This window comes from Tamandua tetradactyla, chromosome 21, assembly GCF_023851605.1.
Source record: "Tamandua tetradactyla isolate mTamTet1 chromosome 21, mTamTet1.pri, whole genome shotgun sequence".
In the NCBI taxonomy this organism is placed as follows: domain Eukaryota; kingdom Metazoa; phylum Chordata; class Mammalia; order Pilosa; family Myrmecophagidae; genus Tamandua; species Tamandua tetradactyla.
Window position 1 is genome coordinate 1,199,898 of NC_135347.1, and position 23,713 is coordinate 1,223,610.

General features: G+C 39.3%; 1 protein-coding gene across 2 annotated transcripts in view; it reads right to left on the minus strand.

Moving 5' to 3' along the window:
- The window catches only part of GRAMD2B (GRAM domain containing 2B), a 157,479-nt gene that overhangs the window by 54,683 nt on the left and 79,083 nt on the right, over window positions 1-23,713 (minus strand). The window contains exon 1 of one of the 2 annotated variants that reach the window (XM_077138779.1): window positions 18,554-18,715. The exons of the other annotated variant lie outside the window; for it this stretch is intronic. Coding sequence (XP_076994894.1) covers window positions 18,554-18,636 — 83 coding nt within the window. The 5' untranslated portion in view covers window positions 18,637-18,715. Of the gene's footprint in view, window positions 1-18,553; window positions 18,716-23,713 lie in introns of those variants that run through there. 2 annotated transcript variants of the gene reach the window in all.

The window sequence follows — 23,713 nt, forward strand, 5'->3', positions numbered from 1 at the left end:
CAAATGCTGTTCAATCAAGAGGAGTCTTTCTCTTTTGTCTAGCACTAAAATGCCAGGAATGCAGAGGCATAGTTTATGAAAAGCCTCCAACAAGTTGGTTCAATACTCCTAAGAAAACCTTCATGGGAGAGCTCTTCTCATTAAAACTTGTTTAGACGAAAAATACAAACTTCCAAATGTAACCTGAGGGCCTCCATGCATAGTTAGAAAAAGTATATATCTGTTTTGCTAAAAAGGCTTGAAGTAAGGACCATGCAATGGTATTTTGGAATACGTATTTTGGACCAGCATTACTGCTTATGGTCCTTCCTTGTGTGACATAATCAAAAGGCCCAGATAAAGGGAAAAGGTACGGGAAGAAGAGGAAAGTCGGGAGATGCCCACTGATTGTTGTTTGAATACCTGCTTATGATATTAAGAATACATAATAGACTGGGAAGATAAACAACCAAAGTTAGAATGACACAGTAGAGGAGTCGCCTTGAAAACATTTCCAAGCAACTTGCTTTAATCCTTAGCACCCATGAGGTTTTAGTTTTGAGCAATCCACAGTCCACAGTCTACCTGACTTCCGTGCACCCAATTTCATAATATGGCCTGAGAACTAATTTCAGGGTCAATAATTAGAACATTAGAGAGTTGCCTTCAGGTTGCTACATTTCAAATAAGTACAGCTAACAATATTCTAGCGTTTGAAAGGCATTCCTTTTTTTCTGTAAAACAAAGGATCTATAAATTTAAGTATATAAATATTTCCCCCATGGTATATTAAATGAAGCTATTTTAATTTTATCTGAAATGAATAAAATGCAGATGTTTTCATTTCTCTTGAATTGTTCCTTGCCCTCAAGGGGGGGGTGGGGTGGAGTATTTTTTTTTTTTACAACACGAATAGCGATAATCGCTGAGGAAAAGTCACTGTTGGTGCTTGGCCTAGAAATAACATATGTAAAAGGGTAACAGCATCTTTTTTTTAAAGGTTAAGATTTCGTTGGATTATAAGGTTCATCTCATAAATCCTTTATTAATTCCTCTTTTTTTTTGCACTGAGAAAATAGAATGCCAGAGTGTTTAAGAGGTTGGGTGAAGCATGTATAGAATCCCTGGCCCCAAATGAAATTCATGTCTACAGGGATTTTAAATTGCTCTAATTAGGATTGGTTATGAGGTCTCTTATCACCTGGCTGAAGCAATAGTCCCTTAGAGTCCATAATGCAAGACATAAATTGAGTCCACCCCTACAGATTTCATTGAAGTGTACATTTTGGTAAAATATTTTTTCTCGCTGCCATGACAATACATGCTTATTTCAGAGAATCTGAACAATACCAACATTTATAAAGAGGGGGAAAAACAACCTGGCGGTGTGCAGGGGTCGTTCAGTGGTAGACGTCTCACCAACCCATATACCTCAAACAAAACAAAAACAAACAACAACCCAGTAATAAAAAAATGAAAACATAATTTAGAAGAAAAAGTCACTTTTTTTTTTTTTTAATACATTTTGGTGCACCTCCTTCAAGGCCTATCTCAATGAAGAGAAATACAGATATAGGATTTTTATATACTAGGATTATGCTATATATTTTTTCTTGTAACTTAATACCAAAGATATTCTAGAGATCTTTCTCCTCCAACAAACAGAATATGTTTCATAAATGCTGCAGAATGGCCCATTATGAATACAGTTCATTAATCCAATCTGTACTGATGGGCCTTTATGTACTTTTTTTTTAATCATATATAATTTTTTGGTTTTGTCAAGGCTATTAACTTTTCCCTTTATAACTTCTGAATTTTAATTTCATGCAAAATAAGATCTTTCTTACTTCAAGATTATATAGTTCCTGTTTTCTTCTAATACTTTTATGTTTTGTTTTAATGCTTAAGTATTTGATCAATCAGGAACTTATTTTAATGTGGGGTAAAGTAGGTTCCAATTCTCATTTCCCCACATGTCTAACTAGTTGTCTCACATTTTGCTCAAGGATTTGAAAATGCCTCTAGATCTATTTAGATTTCCTCCTGAACCTTTATTAGGATAGCTTAAGCATCCATCATGATAATTAACTTATGAGTTTATCATTCTATCATTCACATTTAGCCTGGATATTCTTGCATGCTTATTTTTTCAGGAAAATTTTAGAATCATTTTATATTCCCTCAAGAGTGTCACTGGGATTTTGTTTAGAGTTGTATTGGGCTCATAAATTTAAGGAACATTGAGTTTTCCTTTTAAAGAAGGTAAGCCTCTCTATTTGTAGTATATGGTTTATTTTATTTAAGTCCTATTAAGTTTATTTCCTAGTACTTTATATTTTTTGTCGCTTATCTGTACTTTACTTTTTAACTTGTTAATGTTGGCAAGGAAAATATTGATTTTCATGATTTTTCTGGTAGTCAGCCAACTTACCAAATGCTTGTTTCTAATTGTTTTTGAGTTTAAAAATAAAATCAGTTTTCACCTACTAGGCATATGAGAAGTACAGCCTCCTGCAGGCTATTCTTGGCCCAGACACCTTTAACTTTCCCAGTTGCCTTCCTCCTCTGACATGCTGGTCACTTCTCCTTTCTTGATGGCATCTGACAACCTGGCTTCAAGTCTGGTGACCTTTACTTCCACTTCACATAGATCACTCATGGTCAATGTCCAAATTTCACCATTGCTCAGATTGCTTCACACAGAAAATCTCATTGTCAACACGACCTCTTAAATGCCGCTACCTGCCTGTAACTTCCTACCCCTCCCAGTCTCATCTCTCACCACTCCATGCTGTCCAGTCTCAGAGCCAGATACCAGTCCTTGATAGTTTCATGATAAATCTTAGCCTATCAATTGCTTCTGGACTTCACTTATTTCCTGAGGCAGCTCAGGCCATAGGACTCGTCACTCTCAGTTTCCAATCCCACCAGTCCTGCCATATACACTCAGCATGAGCACAGCAGGGATCTGCCCCAAATTAGCCTTTTTAATTTGCAATCCCTGGATTAGAAATATGGGTTCTGGATTCTCTCACTATTGAGAGAAGCAGCCCTTTTGGTGGGTTGGCACTTCTGCCTAACAGTCTTTGCCGTCCTCCCCTCCTAATGCCCTCACTGGTATTCCAGTCACCACGCTCCTCGAGACCCTAAATGAACACAACCCATCTCCTTTAGATGAAAAGGGCCATGTCACAACTTTTTCCAGATAAGTGAAGCTGTCAGGCAAGAGCAGCTGTCGACCTCTGACCCACAATGTCCTGTACCTGCATCCACTGCATCTATACATTTCTTCCAGTACCAGGAGACAAGATCTCTCTTCTCTATTCCTTTCAAGCCCATCATTTTCTGACACTGCTGGGCTTGCTTTATCACTTATTCCTCCTTTGTGCTACAGGCTTGTAGCACCGATTTTATTTTTAAACTCAAAAACAATTAGAAACAAGCATTTGGTAAGTTGGCTGACTACCAGAAAAATCATGAAAATCAATATTTTCCTTGCCAACATTAATAAGTTAAAAAGTAAAGTACAGATAAGCAACAAAAAATATAAAGTACTAGGAAATAAACTTAATAATAAGGCTTTCTCATCTAACAAAACCTTCCTCCTATATTCCTTCCTTCCTGCCTTCCCCTCTTTCTTCACTTCTCACTGAAACCTCCTAAAGCCAGTCTACATCAGTCTATGCATGCTGTGTCTGCTTCTTCATTTCTCACTGGTCCAGCCTACTGCAGCTGGTCTCCATTCCCATCACTCCACTAAAATTTCTCTGGCAAAGTTCTGCTGTGCTAGTATTCCTCAGTACCTTTGTGATCTCTTCTTCTTTGGACCTTTGTCCCAACATAGGCCTCTTCCTAGGTTTTGTCTTTGATCCTTGACTCTCCTCTTCATTGCAAGATTCCGCTCACTCTGATGATTTTAACTGTCACTTACAGGCTGACAAGTCCCAAATCTCCCAGCGCTGGCCTACCTCCTAACCTCAATTTTTATAAAAGTAAGTACAGTGGGTGCTCCAGCAGTTCAGTGGAAGAACACTTGCCTTCCATGCCGGAGACCTGGGTTCGATTCCCAGACTGTGTACCAAAAAAAAGGAAAAGGAAACATCATCTCAATACCCCAAATTTCCCTTTCCTCCCATGTTCTGTGGCTTAATGAATGGCATCACAGTCCTTTCTGGAGAGAGACACTTAAGACGCATTCGACCCTTCTCCTCCTTTCCACTTTTATCTCCTCAACATTTCTCAAATCTGTTCTCCCCAGCATTCCTCCCCCATTTTCCTTACTCAAACAATCTTGCTTGGATTGTTTTACAGCCAGCTAATCCCTGCTTCCTGTTTTGTTGCCCAACAAATCTCTTAGACCCTGGCACTAGAGTCATCTCTAAAAAGTACCTCAAACCTGACTGCATCAGACCCCTGAGTAAAGCACATTGATAATACCCTGTCCTACGGGAAGTCCAAGTTCCTTTTCACGGCATAAGAGGTCCTCTCTGACTGTCTTTGAAGCTACTGCTCCTGCCTCATATACTGGTACTCCTTAATATTAGTTCTCCATACTCACCAGGATATTTTGTGTCATGGTGTCTTTCTTTAGTCTATTCCTCCTGGTTAGGACCTTTCCACACACTCCTCCCTCCTTACCCCCACTTCTATCCTCTCTCTTTCTCTTTCTGGCTAACTCCTGTTCCTTCTTCAAAATTTATCTCAGTATCATCATTTCCTCTATGTCTCCACTTGGTCCCCAACTGGGCTAGTTTCTTCTCTTTTTCTTTAAGATGCCTGTACATATTCGCATTTATCATGATAAGCTGAGATGCATATTTAATGTCATATTCGATTGCTCAAATTACAGTGACATCTGCTCAATGTTTTTCAGGGCAGGCCCCATGTTTAATAGATCCTTATAACATGGTATGGTGCCTGATGACAGATCTTCAAAAAACATTGTGAAATTCAACAATTGATGTAAATAAAAGTACTTTAAAGACTATAACATGCCTTAAAATTGCTAGTATAATTATTAAGTTGAGATGGGATACTGGCATCCCTTAATATTCCCTGATTTTATTTCTGGGAAAAAGGCTTTTCAACATTAAATCCTATTCTGTATCCAAGTGAGAGATATGATTATTTCCAGACCTTAAGCATATCAGAGAAACTTTCAACCCACTGACAATGAATTTGGTCTCCATTCGTGCTATAGGTTTAAAATAAGTAACCTAATTAAGTAGTTCTACAATGACCAGTCCAGAAAGCATTGTGGCCCAGAACTGCAACCAAAGGACTAGGCAGAGTTGTCTGAATGCACCGTGAATGCTGAAAGGTATGTTCACAGAAGCAGTGCTGCCTGTACCAGCTATAAGTTTACCAAGGAAAAAACATATAAAAAAAAAAGAAGAAGAAAGAAAAATAAATAAACTAAACCAAGTAAGAAAATAAGAATTCTATTCCTATTCAAAAAGGTTTCCTCAATTTGTTCAGTTCAATCTATGTCTGATAGAATTCTCTACACAAAAGCTCAAGGAGAGTGCAGAGAAGTAGGCCAGCTTCTTCAAAGACTCAGTCAGACTCTTCAAGTTGGAAAGGATCTAACAAATTAGGTCACTCAAACTTCTCTCTTTACAGAGGAAGAGCTGAAGGTCAGAGTGGAGAATGACTTTCCTAAAGTTACAGAGTCAGTAGTAGAGCCAAAGCCGGAAGTGAAGTAAAGAACCAAGCAAGGAAGAGAATTCTAAATGTCAGGCTCCAAATCCTGCCCCCCTTCATCTTCCCTGCTATTCCTTCCAGCTCCAACCAATAAAGCCACACAAGATCCCTAAATGCTTTCAAACTTTCAAAATTCCCATCCTTGTTCTTCCCTCTGCCTGGAATCATTTTTTCCCTCCCTCTGAGGTCAAATTCTTTCTTCTCTTTTAACCTCATGTGAAATGTAGCCTCTTATCTCTGCTCACCTTAGGAAAACAACTTGCCTACCTCTCTGTTCCCACAGCATTTAATAAATACTGTAGAATTCTTATCTCACGGTACTAGCCAAGTGTGTCTGTGTCTCCCTTCTCTCACCAGTCTGGGCACTCCCGAAGGGCATTTGCACATCTCATTTAGCCTTGTGTTACCCGCATAAAGTAAGCTCTGGGTAAATGCTTGTTGATTCAAATGGGATTTGAGAAGAGTAGAGACATCACCCAAAAGCAAATGAATAGTATTACCATCAAATCTCAGATAAGCTGGCTGTATAATATCATATGCTGATAAGTACATTCAGAGCAAAAGTCAAAAACAGGGAACAGGAAAATATGCTTGTTCTTTAATATGCTCAGGGACTTACCATTTTGTAGACCACTCAGCTCATAGATACTCACTGCCAGGTGGCAAAATGAAGAGCTTAGTGCTGGAGGAAAATTAGGAGGAGAGCTTTGCATACAGTGACAGAAGTCTACCGGGTGTAAAACTATAATATGGGGAGGGGTGCTTAAAAATGTAATTTGTATGTAAAGTCCCATAATATGTAATGCAATAGAAGATGGAACAAGGAGATTGTAATTTCTGAAACTTCATTTTCTTCACTATCTAAACTCATTGAAATTTTTTCAGAAGTTATGTTTTACAGAATACATAGACCATACTCTTTAAGAACGAGGCTTATCATATTGTATTTGTATCCTCAAAGTACTCTTTTGACACTTATGATACATCAACACCTGGCTGGATATATTATAAACACATAAAAATGACTTTAGGTTAGAATAATAACTATAAAATTTTGCTGTTTGGAAAATGAAGTTATAAAGTAATAAACCTAAATAAAGAAGTATAAAAGCTGCCTCGTAAGTATCACTATGCTTAGCCACCTTATTCACTAGATTCGGCTCCAAGAAACTCAGGGCTACTTCCAACAACTGAATTCACTCTCAGAGGAAGAGAATCTGCCAACCTTATGACTTTTCAAAGAATGGGCTCCAGACTTTGAAAGTAACTCCACAAGAAGAATTTCAAAAAGATTTTGCAGAATTGCAGAATTGTTGGAAAAGTCCTTGAGTTTCTTTGGTGACTACTTTTAAAGAAACAACATTCACAACAACATTTATTATTTAAAACAAATCAGCCTTACTACTTCATAGAAACACTATATTGAGCAAAGAAGAACTCAACTTTGGTTTTTAAAAATTGGAATCTATGTGTGATTGTTCTTCAAATCAAAGTAGAAGGATGCAACTGAAAAAATAAGTGTCTCTAGTGTCAGGATTGAGCACAGAATAAAGAAAGAGATGTCCAGATGTGGTTGATAATATATGGACAAAGTCCCAGCACCCAACTGACAGCTAACAGTGCTTTCTCTACCTTGTCTGCTGTACAGCACCGGAAAGCCCTTCAATGCTAGAATTGTACATTGGAAATGGTTATATAGTCTATGGCTGAGAAAACTGACCAATAGGAGGTAAGAGATCTACTCAGGGATATATAGACATTTAGTGGGAGGCACTTTGCCTTCTGGTTCTTCCCAACATCCCATGAGCTTTTTTAATTTAGTGATTTTAGAATACTGGTTCAGTTTAGACTGCCTGAATTTGAATTTTGGCTCCAACCTTTACCAACTGTGAAGAAATTGGGCAAGTCCACAAAGGATGGGTTAAGCCTACCTAAAATTAGGCCTAAGAGTCACCCCCAAGAGAGCCTCTTTTGTTGCTCAGATGTGGCCTCTCTCTCCAGCCAACACAAGCAAACTCACCACCCTCTCCCTGTCTACATGGGACATGACTCCCAGGGGTGTGGACCTTCCTGGCAACGTGGGACAGAAATCCTGCAATGAGCTAAGACTCAACATCAAGGGATTGAGAAAACCTTCTCGACCAAAAGGGGGAAGAGTAAAATGAGACATCAATGGCTGAGAGACTCCAAACAGAGTTGAGAGGTTATCTTGGAAGTTATTCTTATGCATTAAGTACATATCACCTTGTTATTCAAGATGTAATGGAGAGGCTGGAGGGAACTGCCTGAAAATGTAGAGTTGTGTTCCAGTAGCCATATTTCTTGATGATGACTGAATAATGATATAGCTTTCACAATGTGACTGTGTGAGTGTGAAAACCTTGTGTCTGATGCTCCTTTTATCTACCTTGTCAACAGAAGAGTAGAACATTTGGAATAAAAATAGATAATAGGGGGAACAAATGTTAAAATAAATTTAGTTTGAAATGCCAGTGATTAATGACAGGGAGGGGTAAGGGGTATGGTATATATAAATTTTTTTTTCTGTTTTCGTTTTATTTCTTTTTCTGAATAGATGCAAATGTTCCAAGAAATAATCATGATGATGAATATGCAACTATGTGATGATATTGTGAATTACTGGTTATATATGTAGAACGGAATGATCAAAATAGGAATGTTTGCGTTTGTTATGTGTTTTTTGGTATCTAAAAAAATAAAATTAAAAAAAATTAAAAAGAAAAGAAAGAAAACCTTTCAGATGCCCCCCCCCAAATATTTAAATCCAAAAAAAAAAGAAAAAAATTGGGCAAGTCACTGTTTTTCTTATACATAAAATGTGATGATAATAGGGTGGGCCACTGTGGCTCAGTGGCAGAGTTCTTGCCTGCCCTGCAGGAGACCTGGGTTCAGTTCCCAGAGCCTGCCTATGTAAAAAAAAAAAAAGTGATAATCATACATGCTGTTCGTTTCCTTATACCAACTGCATGAAATGTCTATATGTAAAAGCACTTTGACCAGTGCATGGTAATTATATTGACTTCCTTTATGTAAACTTTGGTATTTCCTGGAGCTACTAAGACTCTTCTTGGAAAGAAGATCAAATTTCAAAGTGTTCCTTTTATCTACCCCATTTTCCTTATGGGTGAAGCCTTTTCTTTATTCTGGTGATTAGCATGGGGCTCAATATACAGAACTGTTAAATAAATGTGGTGGAGCAGAAAAGGAAATCTCTCTGGTCTTTAGGCACTCGCAAATGTCGTCTTTCTCCCAGCTCATAGGCCACGGAGTACTCTCTCATCACAAAAGTTCTGATGATAAGCCTGATAGTTTGTGATTTTAGAATTCGAGTTCAGACAAATTTCTGTGATTCTTTGCAAAATTTTCAGAAAAGATTCTGATTAAATCAGGAACAAACTTAAGAAATCTAGGTTAAAACTTGCCTATTTCTGAGGTTCTTAATTTTTAAATCACTATGCAAGACAGACATAGCTTGAAAAATCTAGAAGACGGCAATTATGGATATAATCATATATGTGATACATCTGGACTTTAAGAAAACACAGACATTTATACCCAGATCAGTATCTCCACTGGGAAAGAAGAGACACATCAACCACCCATCTCACTGTCTAAGACTTCACTGACAGTATAGCATGCAGCTCATGGAGAGAAGAGGTGGAGAAGGCCTTGCAGGACATACGAGGAAGCTCATTTACATTAATTATTTATTAGCATTTTTTCCCTTTCTCTTTTCAATATAACTCAGTGTTATTTCCCCTTCTCTTTTCCAACTCCCTGCTATTTTCCCCGACTTCTCACTCATTCTCCCCGACTACACATTTCCATTTTTCCACCTTGGTTCCTTCTCGTTCTAACTAGGGCTCACCAACCTTGTGACCTCTATCTAAACGCTCAGAGGGTGGTCCAGATATTGCTAGCTCATCTGATTAGGGGACTTCAGATTAGAAGAGGCCAACAAAGGGATCGGACTGCAAAGAAGAGATAACGCAGACAGAGCTTGGTCAGATCAGTCTCCATTTAAGACTAGGAGTTCACTTCACTAGGGTAAGAATGCTGTGTTCTGACAGATTTGCTGATTATGACAAAACCATATAGGTCACTTTACTTGTAGGTAGCTATTCCACAAAGCTGCATTATGAGAATAATGTGTGCCATTTATTCAGTTCTTCTATCTTACAGTCAGCTACTAAATGGACCACACTTAATCCTCATGACATCATGAGGTGGACAGCATAGCAGCTTTTTTTAAAAAAAGACAATTTAAACTCAAGTCGTAATGTGCTTATTACCCAAGTACAACACACTTATCTGAATATTGGAAGATGGGTGTTTGAAGGAAAAGGGAAACAAAACAAAAAAAAAAACTCGACACTGGTTTTAAACGGCAACAGCATTTTAAAAACAAACAGGAAAACCTTGGTAAGTGATTACTCTTGGGACAAGGAACAGTAGTGGGAGACAGGAAGAAGGGCTTCACTTTTCATTTTGTAGGTATCTATAGTGTTTTAATTTTCTAACCTTATACATATCTATCTTTTTAAAAATGTCAATACAGATGGGGATGTTATAGGTGAAGTTTTATTTTCTTCTTTGTATTCCTGTCATCAGAAAATATTAATAAATGTTACATGCAAAATTTTAAGAGGCAATTTTTAAAAAGCCCCCCCGAATCACAGCCTATTTATCTCTGACATCGTAACATGGGGAGTTATCAAAATCTTCACTATGTATGGTACCAAGTCAACAGTCACACAAATATTTGTGTTATCAAGTTTAAGACACTGATTCTGCTTTTAAGATGCTTACGGTCTTGTTTCCTCTGCCACGTGACAGCATTTTCTCATAAATCCACACCATGGGTCCTCAGACGCCACTGGTGGGGATATAAAATGGAACGGTGCCACCACCAGTTTGACAGTTCCTCAGAAAGTTCAGCATAAAACTACCAGCAATTCCACGCCTAGGCATCTCCTCAGAAGAAATAAAAGCAATGTCCTTAGAAGTGATGAAAAAGTTGGGGTAACAGACGTTGGTGATGCAAGATTGCAAGACTGTGAATGTCTATAACACTGCTGAACTCTCCACCTGAAAGTGCGTGAAATGGGAAATTCTGAGCTGTAAATAGCCAACTAGAATAAAAAGTTTAAAAGTCTTGAAAAGGTACAGTTATAGAGATAGAAAGAAGATCACTGATTGGCTGGGGGTGGAAAAGGGATTAAGTATAAATGGGCATGAGGGATCTTACTGGGACTAAAAATGTTCTCATACTGATAGTGATGATAGAGCACTTGGTAAAGTTACTAACAATTGTGGAATTGTACACTTGAAATGAATATATTTTATAAGTAAAATACATCTCAATAAAGCTGTTTTAAAAAATCTGCATCACGGAGCCTCACGTCCCATTATGAAATGTGGGAACCTCTGGCACACACTGAGTGACCAATGAGAGTAAGTAAATTAGTCTATCTTAGGGAATGCACTTAAAGTTGGTTCTGCTTCTCTTCTAAGGGCAAATAAACTCAGGTTTGGATGAAAACACCCATTCTCTTGAAGGAGAAAGAAGCAATCAATGTGAATGAGCATGAGTTTCTCTCCAAGAACAGTGCTTCATTCCATTTGGCGTTAAGTGCCAACACTGAGCATTTAAAGAATTAGCGAGATGTTGCAGGACGATTCTATCAGAATTCAGCAATTGAAAAAAAAAACTTAGCAGTTTAAAGATGAAAAGTCAAGAGAAAGTTCACTGCCTGGAGGGAGGATTTAGAAATCAACAGGTGATAGAAGTATTGTACAATAGATATGATCATACCCAATTGGCAATATTTAAATGGGTTGAATTCTGAGTATTTAGTCTAACATTTTATGTCATTCCCTCCCACCCTCATGCCATGGCATGACCCCAACTCTCAGCACTGGGAACTAACATGGCTGTGGTTTGTGCAGGCACTAGGCTAAGTGCATTTCTTACATTTCTCATTTAAGTTCAGGACAGTCCTACATCAAACAGTGGACTTCGTCCCTTTATAGCTGATGGAACAGAGGCAGTGTGGACAACCAAAGCTATAGGCTGAGCCCCCAGTCTTGGGGTTTGTTCATGTGAAACTTAATCCCACAAAGGATAGGTCAAGTCTACTTAAAATTTAGGCCTAAGAGTCACCCCCAAGAGAGCCTCTTTTGTTGCTCAGATATGCCTCTCTCTCCAGCCAACACAACAAGCAATCTCAACACCCTCCCTGTCTACGTGGGACATGACTCCCAGGGGTGTGGACCTTCCTGGCAACGTGGGACAGAAATCCTACAATGAGCTGAGACTCAGCATCAAGGGACTGAGAAAACCTTTTCCACCAAAAGGGGGAAGAGAGAAATGAGACAAAGTGTCAATGGCTGAGAGATTCCAAACAGAGTCGAGAGGTTATCCTGGAGGTTATTCTTATGCATTCAGTAGATATCATCTTCTTATTCAAGATGTAATGGAGAGGCTAGAGGGAACTGCCTGAAAATGTAGAGCTGTGCTCCAGTAGCCACGTTTCTTGAGGATGATTGAATAATGATATAGCTATCACAATGTGACTGTGTGATTGTGAAAACCTTGTGTCTGATGCTCCTTTTAGCTACTACATCAACAGAAGAGTAGAACATATGGAATAAAAATAAATAATAGGGGGAACAAATGTTAAATTTAGTTTGAAATGCTAGTGATCAATGAAAGTGAGGGGTAAGGGGTATGGTATGTATAATCTTTTTTTTTTTTCTTTCCTGTGTTTGTTTTATTTCTTTTTCTATTACCTTTTTATTTCTTTTCCTGAATTAATGCAAATGTTCTAAGAAATGATGAATATGCAACTAAGTGATGATATTGTGAATTACTGATTATATATGTTGATGTTTTATTTGGTTTCTTAAATTTTTTAAATTAATAAATAAATTAATAAAAAATAAAAATAAAAAAGACATTGAGCTATACTCAGTAATTATTTGCCTTTGCTCTTTTTTGCTTTCAGTCCAAGATCAATCCCCAACCCCTAACCTTTACCCTGTCAATCTCCAACTTGCCATGCCCAAAAGCAGTATAGCTTGGTTGAGAAATGTTTTCCTTCCAGCAATTTATTTCTACTTGAAATCACTATTTAAAGTCAAACTATATTCCTAAAATCATTACCAATTCTTGGAGTGCTTCCTTTTAAGGTACATACTTATGTTGTCCACATCTACTCTGTCTTTCTCCATGTATATGGAGTTGAACGGATTTCTTTAATTCTTTTGGCTCAAGTTATTAAAGTTCAAATGTTAAAAATTCAAATTGTACAAAACTTTCTGAAGACATTATAATGTAATTCATCATTTCAAGTATAAATCAAGAGCACTTTAGCCCAGAAATAATCAGCATTTGTTTTAGTTACTTGTAGACATTCATTAAAGGTAACCTTGCCATTAGTATATTACAGTCACAAGGGACTTAGGAATAAAAACGTGTCTAAAAAAAAAGATGGGCTTTGTTACAACTGTCTAATGTGTTGCGAACATAAAATTCAGAATGAGAAACGTGGGGAAAAACAGAATTGCAAGTGGAAAATCACCATTTTTGTGATCCGCAACCTTATTTTCTAGTACAAAGATGAATAAAAAGACACAGCTCTTGGGCAGGTAAACGTACGTGCCCATTTCTAACTCCTCATGATGGAATATTTGATTAAGAAATATAAAAAGTAGACCTTCCTCTAAGATAATCAGTCTGAATATCAGCTATAAGCATATGATATACCTTAATTAGAGCCACTGGGGCTTTACCTCCACAGTTCACCAATGCATGGTTATCAAAAGTGATTATTTGCTGGGCCCTCAGGGAAATTCAATTAGAAAAAATGTGCTCGGATGTTACAATCTATTTAGGGGAAAGAGAACTAATATACATCGGACTAGTGTGTGAGTTAATAGACGTTAAGAAGTTAGAAGAGTATTTTGTACATATTAAACATTCAATAATGCACAATACTACCTGATTGTAGCACAATAATATTAGAACAATGAATGAGGCTGAATGTGAAAATGATAGAGGGAGGAGGGCTGGGGGCACAAATGAAATAAGTAGGAAAGATAAAAGATAAAGACTGAGAGGGGATAATCTAGGAATGCCTAGAGTGTATAATGATAGTGACTAACTACAAATTTAAAAATGTTTTTGCATGAGGAAGAACAAAGGAATGTAAATACTGCAGGGTGTTGAAAATAGATAGTAACTAACATTTTAAAACTAACTTATGTGTGAGACTAAAGCAAAAAATGTTTGTTTGGTACAAAATTTATATTTTGACTAGTATGTTTCCCAATATAAGTTATGTGGACAGATTAACTGAACACCATAAGTACATGGAACCTCGAGTAGGGCATGAGATTTTGTAGGTTTGTCCAGAGTGATGCCCTGATAAGTCCCAGAGTGATTTGAACAGTGAATAAAAAAGTATTTGCAAAGCCCCCTCGGGGGAATGGCGAAAAAGGGGGAAAACTCAACTTCCCCAAGTGGAGAATTCTTGATATTCTCACAAGCAGTGGGTACGACCAAAGCAACAGGCTGAGCCCCCAGTCTTGGTGTTTGTTCATATGAAACTTAACCCCACAAAGGATAAGCTAGGCCTACTTAAAATGAGGCCTAAGAGTCACCCCCAAGAGAACCTCTTTTGTTGTTCAGATGTGGCCTCTCTCTCCAGCCAACACAACAAGCAAACTCACCAGCCTCCCCCGTCTACATGGGACATGACTCCCAGGGGTGTGGACCTTCCTGGCAACGTGGGACAGAAATCCTAGAATGAGCTGAGACTTAGCATCAAGGGATTGAGAAAACCTTTGCGACCAAAAGGGGAAAGAGTAAAATGAGACAAAATAAAGTATCAATGGCTGAGAGATTCCAAACAGAGTTGAGAAGTTATCCTGGAGGTTATTCTTACACATTACATAGATATCAACTTTTTAGTTAAGGCGTAACAGAGAGGCTGGAGGGAACTGCCTGAAAATGTAGAGCTGTGTTCCTGTAGTCATGTTCCTTGAAGATGATTGTATAATGATACAGCTTTTGCTGTGACTGTGTGATTGTGAAAACCTTGTGTCTGATGCTCCTTTTGTCTATCTTATCGATAGACAAGTAAAACATATGGATTAAAAATAAATAAATAATAAGAGGAACAAATGTTAAAATAAATTTAGTAGATTGAAATGCTAATGATCAGTAAAAGGGAGGGATAAGGGGTATATGGTGTATGTATGAATTTTTTTGTTTTCTTTTTATCTCTTTTTCTGAATTGATGCCAGTGTTCTAAGAAATGATCATGATGATGAATATACAACTATGTGATGATATTGTGAATTACTGATTATATAACAAGAATGGAATGATCACTGTTTGTGTTTGTATGTAGTTATGTTGAATTAAAAATTTAAAAAAAAAAAAAAATTCAAAGCCAAAAAAAAGGGTAGGCCACGGTGGCTCAGCAGGCAGAGTTCTCACCTGCCATGTCAGAGACCTGGGTTCAATTCCCAGTGCCTGCTCATGCAAAAAAAAAAAAAAAAAAATACAGAGGTCCCATATACCACCCTATTATTAACATCTTTCATTAGCGTGCTCCATTTGCTACAATTTCTGAAAGGACATTTTTATAATGGCACTACTAACTATAAGGCATTGTGTATAATAGGTTCACTGTTTGTGTGTATAGTCCTATGTTGTTTTGTTTTTTAATTTTTATTCCAGCAACACATATACAGCCCAAGGTTTCCCCTTTTAACCACTTTCAAATATATAATTCAGCGCTGTTAATGACATTCCTCAAATGTCCAAAACTTTACATTGAACCCAAATAGAAACTGTATAATTCAAGCATTAACTCCCCAAGGGACCTGTTTTTTTAAAGTATGCCATAAAGGGCCATTTACAGATTCTGGAACAGGGGAGAAGGGATAAATAAACTATAGTGCAGTGGTAATAAACTCAGGCTCTAGGCTTGAGAGCTCCGGGGGCTTGAATGCGAGCCATTCTCTTATTAACTATGTGACCCTGCTTCACTGCACAACTACTAAGGAATTCAATGTTCTTACCTGGATAATGGAGAGAAGGAGAGAACAATACTACTTCTCTCAGTATAAACATGGATTTAAAGTGTTGAGCAAATGTCACATAGTAAGTTCTCAGTAATTACCAGCTATCATGACTTAAAGGATTCAGGGGAGGAAGCCCACAGGGATGCGTTCAGGTGTAAGGAAGTGGGAGGAGACTGCCGCGTCAACACTCTCACAAGAAAAATGTCCATTAGGAAACCTGGACTTCAACAAAGGCTTGGAGCTCAGCAATAATTATCTGCTAAGAAGTTCAAGACAGAAAAGTTCAACTGAGTTTCTAGGCACAAAAACTTGGCAACCTAAAATTGATTTTAAATATGGAATTATCACATCAGTATATCATTGTGATTATTTACCTCCTTTCCTCCTAAAACTACTCTTATTTTTATATCAAAGCCAGAGTTTAAGTGCTTAGAAGAAGAGAGTGTCTAAATCTTAGATTGAATCAGAAGTGATCAATCTGGAAAATACCACTTGGTAGAAAAAAAAATAAGCAAAAATCCCCCCTCAAAAAGCAAGAGTTTACCGAAGACTGCCTAACAGATAAACATCTTTATTGTGGACCAGGCTCAGTTATAGGCAAACCTCTTTATGGTACCTTGTCTGTGTGCTTAATGTGGCATTAGCCACACGTCCCTTGAAATACAATAACATACATATGTGCTCCCCCTGCCAACACTTCCTTTCCCTACCCCAGCATTGCTCTGGGAGTGCTAGAAAGGAAGTATTCCCTCCCCACCATTATTGAACAAATAGTAGCTTTTCAATATCTGTTGAACTGCAATGGTTTTGTGAAACTGGGTGGTCCAAATGATGGGTTGTGTAGGGGCCTTGAGTTTCAATGTGGTTAGGTTCTAAACACGACAGGGTGGCCACGATGGCTCAGCAGGCAGAGTTCTCGCCTGCCATGCTGGAGACCCAGGATCGATTCCTGGTGCCTGCCCATGCCAAAAAACAAAACAAAACTTAAAACACCATAGTATAGTTTTTCAATCAAAATGACGTTGTTAACTGAGTATCCAGATGACTGGGGAATGTGAAGATTTAAAAAACTCAGTAGCTTCTGGGTTTAAGTAGCTTACCTCCTTTAAGTTACTGGTACTAAACACTGCCTGTGAAGGAAAACTGGGCCAGAAGCTTAAAGTTCTGAATTCTAGTCTTGCCTTTGCCACTTAACACTCCTGTCATACCCAACATCTACGAAATGGTGATAAGTCCATCCACATTGCCTACTCATAGTTCTCCAGAGAAATAAAGTATATGGAAGGATGACAAAGTGCAAAACAAACATCAGGCGTTACACAATAGTTCATCTTTTCTGGACTTGTGTTATTATTAGACAGGATTTCATTTCTGGGTGAGAAAACAAAAATATTGTGTGCAGGTTATACCTATCGCAAGTTTTTCTCAATCACTTTGTACTTATTACGAATAAAAAGCATCAGCTAAGTCAACAAGCAAAGGAAAAGAGTAGCCAAATAAAGCTGAGTTAATGGTAGAAATTATGAAGGAAGCCTTAGACAACAAATCAGAGTTATTAAAACTCTCCTTCAAAAACTTCAGCCCAAGTTTCAACAGCTGCGCAGAACTCTCATAACCACAATTTCCTGTCAAACCAGACTGTGAATTTTAAAAATTGGGTAAATGCAAAAATAATTAACGGAGATCGAATTTTTCACTATTTAATTTGTCTTTTCATATAAGTATCCCCAACAACTTGATATCATAAAAACAAATTGGACTTATTTAGATATTTGTCTGGAACTTAAATTAGCATAGGAGATACAGTGATATAGCAAATAAGCAAATACTGATTCTTTCCTTTTTTGAAAGCAAAGTTTGGGAATAATCATACTCTGGAATAAAAGATAAATCCTCAAAGTGGTACAGGGGAAGAGAAATAAGTTTCATTACAGGAAGTTAACCCTCGTGATAAAAATATGAGCTTTCAACTTCTTTCACCGGAAGAGCTCATATGCCAAATAATGTACAAATTCCTCCACTATGCATATAAATCTTTGAGAGAATAGCCACAATCCAACATACGAAGTGTTTTATTTTAGCTATATTTCTCATGCCCTTCTGTACCCCTAACACTCTATCAGCGCAAAAAAAAAAAAAAAAAAGAGTGTAACAAGTTGTGTTAGGTGTGTGACCAACGACTGCATGTGTTCCAGGGGAAAGAAAAGCGTATTTCGTGCTTCCACTTCTTATCCTCTCTCTAGGGGGAAGAGGGTGGGGGGTGGGGGGTGGGGGCGGGGAAAGACCCCCCGACAGCCTCTGGGTCGACCCAATGTACACATCACGAAACACCAGGAGGCAGCCGACGTGCACACACAGCACTGAGGGGCAGGACACCTGGAAGAAGGGGTAGCGCTCGGCTTCTCCATATGCTCGGAGACTTTGAGCAGTTTTCCCAGATCCCCCTCGGGAACTACACAACATCAATCATGCTTTCGGCTTAAATAATTCACATCGCCACAGGGCCGCAAGTTACAATGCATTCCTGAAATGCTGCTGTGCCCTGTCTGTAGTACGGAACTGGAGGACAGAGAGAGAGAGAAAGAGAAGAGAGAGTGAGAGATCAGGCGCCAGGGACAGAGCTGAAGCCACAGGGCTGTCAGCGCGCAAGTTCCCGAAACCCTCTCCACACCCCACGCGTGCCCGTCGGGGCACTTCGGGAAGCGCGCCCTGTCCTGGCCTGGGTGAGTGCCACGCAGCTGCCAACACTTACTGGCCTGAGCCCACTTTGTGCTCCCGCCTCCCGAGAACCTTCGCAGGCTTCGCGTCCTCCACATCCTGCTGGAGCTCCGTCATCGGGACCGAGTCTGGAGGGCACCTTCGGCGCCGCGCGCCCTGCGCCTCCGCCCCCCGGCGCGCAGCCTCCCGGGGCAGGCCGAGCGCGCCGCGCCCTCCGCCCCTCGGCGCCTCCGGCCCGGCCGGCTCGCTACTCTGTAGCAAGACGCGTTAGAACCCGCAGCTATTGGTCGGGCCGAGGGGGGAGGGAAGGGGAGGGTCGAAGCGAAGTGACCGCCTCTCTTCCCGACCCGGGGGCCAAGCCAGAGAGGGAAACCTGTTGAGCGGGTCTTTCTGGGAGAGGGAGCCTGCTGGCCCGGCAGGTGAAAACATTTGCCTGGCAAGGCACCGTGTGCTTAGCATCCTGGCAAGTGGGCTTTTCCCCCCCTTTTCCCCTCCCCCCCCCCCCGCAACTTGTGGATTTAAAAGGTAGGCAGCCGGCCCTTGATGCAGGAAATGGGTCCGACCGAGTGGGGTGGCTCTCTCACACACACACACATGCAGCCTGTGGGCTGGCATGTGCCCCAGCCTAAATTATTCACGCAGGATATTACCTCACTGAGGACTGCCTCCGCCGGTTTGAGTGATGGGGCTGCTCAGTTTTTTTCTGTGGGAAGTATAAAGGCAATCCGTGGTAGGTGCCGTGAGTGGTTGCCTGGTTAGCCCTTTCTAATTCTGTGCGGAGAAGCAAACCTCGAAACCGTGTATTTGCTAGGCACCCAGCCAATGAAATGAGCGCCTCTCCTTACCTTTTGTTGAGATTTTGTAGGAGTTTAGTGCTAGGCAATAGGCAAAGTCCTATTGCCTTTCGATTTGTTTGCTTTTGCAGCATTCATTCATTCGTTCACTCATTCATTGAACAGACTTCTGAGCGCTACCATGTTCCAGGTATTGTTCCATACGTCATTCACTTGCTATGCAGAATAATGCGTGTATCAGTGATTTTCTAATTTGCTATAGAGTAGCGAGAATAAGAGTAACTCATGTAAAACCTTATTATTGGAAGCCTAACTTTAAAACAATTACAAGTGGCAATGGTAAAGTATGACATGCCTGGGAAAATTTTGCTAATTCTATCCTCTGCAGCTGCGAGTCCATCAGTTATCTTTTAAATTGTATTTTAGAATGGAGAATAATAACAAATATGTAACCATTGTATGTATGTATGTGTATATGTTATGTATATGTGTGTTTATATATCTCCAATAATTTCAGAAATGCAAGTCTATTCCAAAGTTTTCTCACTCTCTATTTACTAGCTTATATCATTAAGCTGAGAGACCTAAACTGTCTTCTTATAACTTGTTTGCTCTGTCCCCCAAGACTGAGTTTCATGACAGTTAAAATAAGTAAAAGAAAAAGGTTTTCTCAAATCCCATCAGAGTTAGCCTGGTCAGTCGTCTTTTGATACATGAGGAAGGGCAAGCGTTTAGAGCTATCCCACAGTGGGCTTAATTAAAAGATCACTCAGACACCCTAAAACTGCTTCTTACAGGTATGGAATGAAGATGTACAATGGTGTGACTTTAGGCAAAAAAAAAAGAGCAGGGGTGATTTGGGAATGGGGGTGAGGAGGAATTAAAAAGGGCCAACTAAACTGCATAATTCTGTCTAGTGACATGTGCTTAAGTATAAAATACATTGTCAAACAGGGTCCTGCTTTATTTGTGCTTGGGGTTATTACACAATAAAAATAGAATAGCATTTAAAAAATAGCAACAGCCAAACTGTGGGGGAAAGTTTGTTGTAGTGTGACAAAATGGAGACAATAAGCATATGACTAAATATATATATGACTAAAGTATATTTTAAGGGCTTCTTTGTTTTTGTTGTTGTTTGTTTGTTTGTTTTTTAGTATATGGTCCGGGAATCAAACCCGGATCTTCCATGGGCGTTTTTGATTTTACACTGGTAAGAGATGCATTACTTTTCTTTCACCACACCTCTGGAGGATAATTTCTTGTCTTTATATCAGAGAAGAGCTCCAGCCTATGCTTTTTCTCGTTATTGAACAGCTCTCAGAAAATACCTAAACCATCACCTTTAAGGAGGTGGGGGCTTCTTTACGAACTGCTTAGATTATTGGCCCAATGCAGACCCTTTTTTTGGATGTTGATCAGACACACTGTCCATAGGCTGAGGAGTACAATTAAAATAAGAAGTCTGGAGATTTGAATTGAGGTTTAGTTGTAATGTATGGTCAATTAGGTACCTAATTTACAATATGTGCGTGGCTGGGTGTGTATTAAATGTCTGATGATACATGTTTTAGAAGGTGTTGATGCTCTTATCCAGGTGAAACCTGGAAGCTCTAATAATGTAACTAGGCGTGATATTTAATATACCAATGTCCTAAGTCAAAGGATTTCAGGAGCACTCATCAGAAAGGAGAAAATGAGAAACGACTGAGAGGTTCAGCAGAGAGGCATACAGTGGCACTGAAGAACTTCATTATGAGACTTTTTTTTAAGTAGTAAGAATGAGAGTTGAGAAGCATTATGTGAAGGACACCTTTATTGAATGATTTATTTAAAAATCAAGGAAAGTTTCCTAATGGATAGAGCCATGAAACATGGGAATGGGCATCTATAGTAGGCTATGGAGTCTCGTACTCTGAAGGTCTTCGGAAATAAGATTAAAATAAAAATAGAATGGTTTTATGCCAGCATTTCTCAAGCCAAATCATGGTATAGATTGAGAAAAGGGCCATTCTCTATTGCTCTCTCTAGGGATGAAGCAAGAACAAAGCTCACCACCAGTGTTGAGGGGAACACGTCAGATGGTTCAAGAGTTTACTCATTTAAGGGTCAGATGGTAGCTGGGAAACCTTGTATAAATCTGGTTCTGTGAGAAGGCAGAAGCAATGAAAGACTCTCCCAGATCAATACTCTCTTAAAAAATTAAAATCACTGATGCTACATAAACAATGAGTTAAAATCCACATCAGCATTTAAAAATAGTTGCATATTGTATTGCTTTTATGGTAGCTGTCATTCATCGCAATGTGTGAAGGGGAAGAGCCCTGGAAGGAGAGCGGCCGGGGTGGTTTTCACGCTGGGTTCTGAAGGAGCTACGGTTCTTAGCCTCCTAACGGGGAGGACCTGCTGGCGGAACTCCAAGCGTCTGTCTCCTTTGCTGCCTTGTGACGGGACTCCGGTATGCCATCTCTTGTTTTGGTCAGAACTCTTCCTCTTGTATCTGTTTGTGATCTGTATAAATTTCCACTTGGGGAGGGGGTGAGGGTTGTCTGCCTCACCCTAAAAGAAATGTAGAAATCAAATCCTCACCGTCAATTTTCAGAGAAAAGACTGAGTTTCATGACTAGGCCAAAATTACAGCCATCCCATGAGGTTGAGACCCAGCTTTGCCGGCCTCCAGTGGAGGTGCTCATAGGATTGTAGAAGCAGGAAGCAGAGCCGATCAAAGTCGGTTAAAGGCAGAGACACACACACTTTGTGTGTGTGGGGTGAGGGGGAGGCTAGGACCCTCAGGCATGTATAACATTAGTGGGGGAGAAATGCTTGAATCTAGAATTGCCCTTTGGTGGCTATATTTTGCAGCTCTGTATTGCTATGTGACAAACCCGTAACTGAGGAATTAGGGTTAAATGAATGCTATAGTAATATTCCTTTTTCTTTATGGAATATTAGAGCAAACAGAGATGAAATACCTAAAATCTCTGAACAGTGACCCAGTTGCCCTGATCCCTGAGAATGATTGTAAAAACCCTTATCTTATGCTTTTGTCCATTTAAAATTTTTTTTACTTTGAAAGTTTGTAAGGGCAAAGGCCCTAATGCTAATGAAGGAAATTGAGTCAGCCATTAGCTGGTTCCATCCCTGGCTTCACTCCTTTACATTTGTCAATCATTTCTGCTTTCTCTTTGCTTTTGAAATGATAACTGTTCTTCCTCTCTTTTTGGCTTACATGTTGCTATTGGAATGATAGCTGTCTCCCTTTCTCCTTAGACTTGCTATTTGAAGTTGTATCATTCCAGTTCATCTCCCCTTGTTGGAATTCATCAAAACCTTGAAACCCCTAGACTCAGGGAGACAGATTTTGGGGCTGATAGGCCATCTGTTCTCCTGCTTTGCACCTGGCGATACATTTTTTCTGTCTTTGAAACTCCAATGTCTCAGGAATGGTCATTTGAGTGCATTGGGCAAAGAATTCACCACCTTTGTCTGGTATCAGAACCACCTCAAAATTTGGTGGCTTAACAAAGTTCCCTTGGGAATGGTGAGAAAGGGGGAACATTCAACTTCTCCAAGTGGAGAATTCTTGATATTCTCACAAGCAGTGGGGACAACCAAATCAATAGGCTGAGCCTCCAATCTTTGGGTTAGTTCATATGAAACTTTAACCCCACAAAGGATAGGCTAAGCGTACTTAAAATTAGGCCTAAGAGTCACCCCAAGAGAACCTCTTTTGTTGCTCAGATGTGGCCTTTCTCTGTCAGGTAACATGACAAGCAAACTCACTGCCCTCCCCACCTCTACATGGGACATGACTCCCAGGGGTGTGGACCTTCCTGGCAACGTGGGACAGAAATCCTAGAATGAGCTGAGACTCAGCATCAAGGGATTGAGAAAACCTTCTTGACAAAAGGGGGAAGAGCGAAATGAGACAAAATAAAGTGTCAATGGCTGAGAGATTCCAGAGTTGAGAGGTTATCCTGGAGGTTATTCTTACACATTAAATACATATCATCTTGTTAGTCAAGTTGTAATGGAGAGGCTGGAGGGAACTGCTTAAAAATGTGGAGCTGTGTTCCAGTAGCCATGTTTCTTGAAGATGATTATATAATGACATAGCTTTCACAATGTGACTGTGTGATTGTGAAAACCTTGTGTCTGATGCTCCTTTTATCTGCCTTATCAACAGATGAGTAAAACATCTGGATTAAAAATAAATAAATAATAAGGGGAACAAATGTTAAAATAAATTTAGTAGATTAAAAAAAGAAATCAGTAAATTTTAATATTGCTCAAACTCAGTGAATTGGTTTTCATTCCTTTGGAATAAAAAGACTACCAACTATCATACTGGGAGTTATCTGAAGAAACATTTTTTTTTTTTGGTGGCTTAAAACAATAAT